Here is a 7,028-nt window from a genome sequence, read left to right as displayed (position 1 = left end):
CTTGCTTGTGTGAAATCTTGCTGAAAATGTTTCTTGCTTCCTTGACAGTTTGCTATGTTGGCAGGGGTGGGGTGCCTGTTGGCTCTGCAGTGTTTCTTTACCAATCTACACATTATTTGCTGTCTTTTGCTACTGTAACAAAGACTTACAACCTAAGAAACCCAAAAGGGCAGTTCGATCCTGTCCAACAGGGTCCTCACGAGTCAGCACTGACTCCCTGGCAGTCCGTTTGTCAAGTTAGAGGAGATGAGACGCCTCTGCCACACCATTTACCAGGAAGCTGCACCACCACATCGAGTCATTGAAAACAAAGCACTGATTCGTGACCCTGTTAGAAAGGCCGGGGCACTGTGGAGGCAAGGTTATCACCTCAGTTTGGGTCCTTTTTTGGTCCCTTCTGGCCAAAAACCAAACAAACAATCTCACCTTATACCCTAGGTGCAAACCTTCAATACTACTTGTGGTGGCACCATTCATGATGCTTTTAGGATCTATAAACCTTGCCACAGAAACTTTGGGAAGAACAGAAGCCTGGCTGTAAGATCAGTGCTTAGATCATCTTCCTGACCCAGAAGCAGGTGGGATTCCAGCTACCCTCCCCATCAAGCAACAGGTTGCATTCTGCCCTTAGTAAGGATGCTCTGTAGTCATCAGCGTGCCCCCACCCCCGGCCCCAATTTATGGCAACCCCATCACAATAAAAGGAGAAGCTGCTCCGTCCTGTACTATACCCAGGACCGCCTGTGGACCAAACTCTTCTCATCTATAATCATTGACCAGTTTGGGTTTTGGAAGGAAATCTCTAGGCCTTTATTTTAGCCTGTCTGAGTCTGGAAGCTCTGCTGAACCCTGTCCAGCATTGCAGCAACACACAAGTCTCCCCTTTTAGAGGGGCGGTAGCTGCCCTGGTGGAGCAATGATGGGAACGGAACCCCACTCTCCTGCAGGGGAAGCAGGGATTCTACCAATGACCACTAGTGTGCCGACCTTTGAACCCTTCAACCACACCAAACCAGAAATCAAACCCGCTGCCATCAAGCCGTTTTCGACTCAGAGTGACCCTGAGACTGTAAATCTTTATGGGAGCACACAACGATCTTCCTCCTGCAGAACAGCCAACCTTGAGGTTTAGTTTAACCCAGTGCCTAAGCCACAGCGGCATCAGGGATTGCGTTCAGGACACCAACTGTTCAATATGTATCAGGTTCCTTGATTCTTACAAACTAAAATTTAAATAGAAGTTACCAATATTTTGCTATACAGCTAAGAAACAAAACTTGTTGCTAATTTCCATGGGGGGCAGGGGGAAGTCATACAATTATGTTGCTTTTGGGGGGAGTAACCTTACTGATTTGAAGTGCTACACAGAGAATCTGAGCGTTAAGAAGCGGAAAGCCAAAGGGGCAGTTCTACTCTGACTTAAAGGGTCTCTAAGAGCCAGAACGGACTCAGCTGCAGGGAATGAGGCAGGGGCAGGACCTTCTGTCATCCCATCAGCAGAACACCATTGAAGGTCAGCCGTGGAGCCGTGGTTCGTGGGATGTGAAAATGACCACAGGAGCTCCCAGGTGTAAGAAACCCAGGCAGCTTTGGAGGGCCTTTGCTCCAAGGGGATGCGACCAACAGACCCGGCAGTTACCTGGCTGGGCCCCTGGCACACGTACACCCACAGACAAGCTTCCTGACAGTGCCCCTCTCCCCCAAGAAGACCATACTGGCCCTGTGGGCAACAGACGGTCAGAACTGTAAAATCCACGGGCCGGGATTTTAAACACCCCCAGGCGTGGGGCTCCGGGTAACCGCTGACACGCCGTGCACGCGGGGAGCACGGTTTCCTGGGTCCGTGATCCCTCCCTCCACCCGGCTGGGACGCTGGGTCTGGCACCAGTGACTACAGGTCCAGGAGCGTCGATTGTAGTCGACAAGATACCTGTTCGGAACGCAAAGGAGCCCCGACTGGAATCTCGGGAGCCCCGGCGAGGTGAAGGCGGCGGCGTGGAGCGATCCCCGGCGGGCAGGGCCCTGTGCGGAAAGCCGGGGCGCGGCTGTCCAGTCGGCTGGAGCCCCAGTGCGGCCCGGCGAGGAAGGCCTAACGGGGTGCCCGGCAGGTAGGCCTTGCTTCGGCTCCCGGCCCGGGCAGGCTGACCCGGGGCCGACCTCTCGGCACCCAGCGCCCTGCAGCGGACTCAAGTGGCGCCTCTTCCGCCGCTCCGGGCGGCCTCACGCCTCGGAGCCGCAGCGGCGGTGCCAGCCTCGGAGCAGCCCGGGCCGCCTCCGTCCATCGCCCGGGCCGCGGCCGCCGCTCTCATGACAACCAAGCCGGGCCGGGCAGAAGGGTGCCTCTGTGCGCGCGCAGGGCTGTGACCGGGCCTTGGCCCCAACTGCGCCTGCGTGTAGGATGAGCTCCCGCCCCCGCGTCCCTGGCCTTCTGGGTAATGTAGTTTCTGGGCGAACGCTCGGCCTCTGCTGGCGTCCCGGGTCCCCTGTGTCTGTGAGTTCTGACCCCGCGTCTGGGCGACGGACTGGACTGAGTGACCCCGTGACACCTGGAGGATGTTTGCAATGTTCCAGAAACCCAAGATCTTCAAGCTTCGGGCCCTGCACAGCGAGAAGAAGTTCGGGTTGGCAGGCAGGAGCTGCAAGGAAGTGCTGCGGAAGGGCTGCCGCCTGTTCAAGGTCCTCTACCAGCCCGCCCCGCGGCCGCCTAGGTCCCGGGCAGACGGGCGCCGGGTTGTCCCCACGGCGCCAAGAGGCTGGGCTGGCTCCCGCCCGACCCGTGGCCCCTGCCCGCTGGGGAGCCTGTGGCCCCTCCTGCAAGGGAGAGGGCGTGCCTGAGCTTGCGGGTCGGGTAGGAAGTGGGGTGTGGGGGTGGCTGGGGACCGTTTCCTGAGTGAGCTGAGGCTCGTAGAGGGGTAGGGTTTTTATGGACCCTGGGTTTATGGGCATGGGGCTTCCTTAGTGAGACATTGCTTTTTCTGGAAAGGGTGGAGCCTCCAGTGGGTAGATTTCTTCCCACTGCTATAGTCCTTACTAATGGTGACATTACTTGCATATTTCCCCCGCCCCCCCAGGCCTCACCCTAACCTCAGATGTGTTCAATGACCATATTGTGTCGGTTCGTCCTTACAAGGACTCCACGAGGACGGCATTACCGTACCTTAAAGAAATGTTGCCACCAGAAAGGACTAGGACTCCAGGCGCCCCCGTGTGTGTTGGAGTTAAACTGCGATCTGGATCTCAATGGCTGCTTTTCAGTCCCCTAGCCAGGCCGGTATTGCGAGGGGCCTCTGGTTGGACTTGGACTTCCCACCTTAATGTTACCCATGGAGCCTGTGAACAAACATGCACCTCCCACTCACATCAGGCAGGTGCAGGTGGAGAACAGTGTCCACCAGCTGTGCCCCTATTTTGCTCCAGACATTCTACCAACTGGTCCCCCAAATACCCTGTGAATGGGGCGTTAACAACTCATCTACAGATGAGGAAGCTGAGGCCCAAGAGATCAAGTAACTTGCTTATTAAAATAAACAAAACCAAGCTTCCTCAGCCATTGGTCTGTTCTGACTGACAGCGACCCTAAAGGACAAAGCAGACTGTCTCTGGGGGTTTCCCAGGTTGTAACTTTTTAGGAGAGTAGAAAACAGTGCAGCTGGTGATTTCCAGGGACTGCCTTTGTGGTTAACAGCCCAATGTATAGCTGCATAGCAATGGGGGCTGCCTTGAAACCCAGGATTATCTAGCTCTAAAGGAGGCCCTGAGTGGCACACAGGGCTAAGCCCTTGACTTCTAGCCGAAAGGTTGGCAGTTCAAACCCATCCAGTGGGGTCTTGGCAAACAGGGCTGAGGATCTGCTGCTGAAAGCTCCCAGTCTTGAAAACCCCATGCTGTTCTGCTCTGTACACGTGTGGCTGCCTGGAGTTGGAACTGATTCCATGACCCTTACTAACGACGACAGTATAAACCCGCACACCTTGGAGATGCTGCAGGCTTCCTTCCGGGTCACTGCAGCAAGGTGAATGCTGCGATAAAGCGTGCTTTCCTCTGGTTTCCCAGTGCATTCATGATATATATATATAATATAAATTATATGGTATTTATTATATATTTACCATACTATCTATAATATCAAGATTATATCTAAATATATATAATGAGAAATATACTCATATATTTTATATATATGTAAAATATAATATATGTTACACATTGGGCTGCGAGCCACACGGTCAGCAGTGAGAAACTACCAGCCACTCTGCTGGAGAAAGAGGAGGCTTTCTGCTCCCATAAGACTTAGAGCCTCAGAAAAGAAAAGAAAAAAAGATTACAGCTTCAGAAACCCACAGGCGCGGTTCTTTACTGTCCTATGGGGTCGATATGAGTTGGAAGCGTTTCTCAGTGAGTTTTTACTGAGTAGGGTTTTAGGTGTGTATAATACAGGATGAAATACCATGACACAGAGACACCACATGAGCACTTGCTGATGGACTTCCTGGACACAGCATTGCCACCACCTTCAATTTGTTAAAACAGAACAACAAACTGCAACATCTCCTAAGTGCAATAAAAGGAGGCAGGCCTGTACTTCTGCAGCCTGGTTCAGGATTTCAGTGGAGGCTATGAGGGGATTAGGGCTGTAGCAACCTGGTTCTAGTGTGAGAAGCCCTCCTTGGCCTTCTAGTGCAGCGCTGACCACACACAGAAGCTCAAGATAGACTTGTTTAAAGGCTGTCTTTGTGCAGAGGGTTCTGACAGGCCCTCGAAGCCTCTTCCTCAGCTCAGGTGCTGACCAGAAATTGAGGCGAGAACAGAGGGGCTGCTCCTCTTGCCCAGCACAGAGGGTGAGAGGAAATGGCTGAGGTGGGGAGAAGCTCCTGGGACCCTGGGCCTCAGACTGTTTTCAGTGGCTGCATTTCTAGAAGTTGATCTCCAGGCCTGCCTTCAGAGGTGCCTCTCGGTGGACTAGAACCCTTTAAGGCACCCTTAGCCTGGGGCTGACAGTTGCATGCTTGGGATCTGCTCCCACATCTGCTCCCAACTCTGTGTCCGGGGTTAAGGGGCCTCTTTCCTGTTCTGGGTCTCAGTTACTTCCCTGAAAGTTGAAGGGGTTGGACTAAAATGGCAGCCAGAGTTGTTCCCCACCCCAACCCCCCCCAACCCCCACCCCGCACTAAAGTTTCGTCTGTGGGCTTGCACACATGTACAGTATGGGGCCGAGGCCCATAGTGGAAGGGGATTGTAGTAACCATACCTAAAATTGATCAGTGTTGACCAAGCTTGGGGAATTCACACAATGGTGCACTGGTTGCACTCCCGTTGACAGAGGCATTCTCCTTCATTAGAGAGTGTTGATGAGAAAATGATAGGAGCCCTGGTGGTGCCGTGGGTTAAGTGCCGGCCATCTAACTAGAACGTTGGCAGTTCAAACACACCAGCTGCTCTGAGGGAGAAGGATGAGGTTCTCTGCTCCTGTAGAGATGTACAGCCTTGGAAACCCCAGGGAGCAGTTCTCTTCTGCCTAATAGTCTCTGTGAGTCAGAACTGGCAGTGGGAGAGGTGGGAAAGGGGGAGTCCCTGCACTCAGCTGCCAATGGGAAGGTTGAAGGTTCAGGTCCTCCCAGAGGCACTCAGAAGAAAGGCCTGGCGATTTGCCTCTGAAAGCTCAGCATGGGCAATCCTATGGGGCAGTTTTACTGTGACGCTCCTGGGGCCACCGTGAGATCTCAGGCTCTGATGTGACCCTTTGCCTCGGACTGCTGATGGGGAAATGAAAACTGCAAGTGATGCACCCTGCAGCTCCTTCAGGACAAGGGCGGTCCTCATCGTGGGCTGGGTGGCTTCTTTCCGGCATCGTGGAAGCAGAGAGGTCATTTTCTGAAGCGCTGGTCTAAGCACCCTCAAGTTGCTCATAAGGGTCTTTGGATGAATCCTGGGAAGCGAGCGGTCACCACTTGCTGTATACATTTTTATGTGACATTCTGTATTCTCAGGTGACTCACAGCACAGGGTGCCCATTTGGATAGACTGAGGTTTAGACACTCAGTGTTTGCTCCAGGTTTCGTGCCAAGCTTGATTCTGGAAAGCATTGGTGGGGTCCTGTGTTCTGGGAGGGGTGCGATGGCAGATGACAGGCCTCAACCTGCCCTTCCTCCTCCCCGCAGCTCCCCGAGGCTGGCTGCCGCCTGTGTCTGTACGAGGATGGGACTGAGCTGACTGGCGACTACTTCCCCAGCGTCCCGGACAACTCCGAGCTGGTGCTGCTCACCGCCGGCCAGTCCTGGCAGGGCTGTAAGTGGGGAGACCTTGGAGGTGGGTGGGGAGACATGTGGCCCTGGGGGTCTGACACCGGGGCAGGGGTCCTCTTTGCTCTAAAGCCTACAGTGTAGGAGGAAGTCCTCTGAGACCATAATGGACAATGCCACTTAGCTGGCTCGGCTCTCTGTCTCTGCCCAGGAACTCACTCACTTATTTATTTTTTAAAGATACTTTGTGCTTGCCCTGTCATTGTGCGTCATCCATGACTACTCATAGGGACCCTGTAGGACAGAGTAGAAGGTCCCCATCCAGTTTCCAGGGCTGTCAGTCTTGATGGAGGCAGACGGCCTGGATCATCTTCTTGGATGGTGTGCACAGAGAGGCTGTCCTCCCAGTGTGGGTGGAGCAGCTGCTTCATCAAGAGATTTGCTCGAGTGGCAGTTCTCTAGGAGGAAGCTCTGGAGGCACAGTGGATTGAGTGCTCAGCTGTTAAGCAATACGTTGATGGTTAGAACCCCCCGGCTGCTCAGACGAAGAAGGAAGATGTGGCTGCCGGCTTTTGTGAACATTTGTAGAGTTGAAAGCCCCATAGGGGGCAGTTGCACTCTGCTGTGGTGAATTGGAATGGACTCTAAACAATGGAGTCATCTCTCTAATTTTTATGTTCTGTCTAAGCCCCAGGGCACAAGTCTTGTTCTCTAGAACCGGCTGGATGACAAGGCCTGTGCTGGAACTGTGGGCCAGGGACAAGGTTCCTAGGTGGGTCACTTGTTCTT

At 53.8% G+C, this 7,028-nt stretch overlaps 2 protein-coding genes across 2 annotated transcripts in view; one reads left to right on the top strand and one right to left on the bottom strand.

Annotated features, from left to right (window-relative positions):
• The window catches only part of CEP104 (centrosomal protein 104), a 39,919-nt gene extending 37,736 nt beyond the window's left edge, over nt 1-2,183 (bottom strand). The window contains exon 1 of the mRNA XM_045299218.1: nt 1,931-2,183. The gene's annotated coding sequence lies outside the window, so the exon portion shown is untranslated. The remainder of the gene's footprint in view (nt 1-1,930) is intronic.
• Nucleotides 2,184-2,492: 309 nt separating this feature from the next.
• DFFB (DNA fragmentation factor subunit beta) overlaps nt 2,493-7,028 on the top strand; it is a 19,487-nt gene continuing 14,951 nt past the window's right edge. The window contains exons 1-2 of the mRNA XM_045298994.1: nt 2,493-2,676; nt 6,159-6,285. Coding sequence (XP_045154929.1) covers nt 2,554-2,676; nt 6,159-6,285 — 250 coding nt within the window. The 5' untranslated portion in view covers nt 2,493-2,553. The remainder of the gene's footprint in view (nt 2,677-6,158; nt 6,286-7,028) is intronic.

The sequence above is a fragment of the Echinops telfairi genome, unplaced genomic scaffold (assembly GCF_000313985.2).
Source record: "Echinops telfairi isolate 266 unplaced genomic scaffold, ASM31398v2 ScPeMD7_7457;HRSCAF=8495, whole genome shotgun sequence".
In the NCBI taxonomy this organism is placed as follows: Eukaryota; Metazoa; Chordata; class Mammalia; order Afrosoricida; family Tenrecidae; genus Echinops; species Echinops telfairi.
The sequence above is the reverse complement of the archived record's forward strand: the minus strand, read 5'-3'. Positions and strand labels throughout refer to the sequence as shown.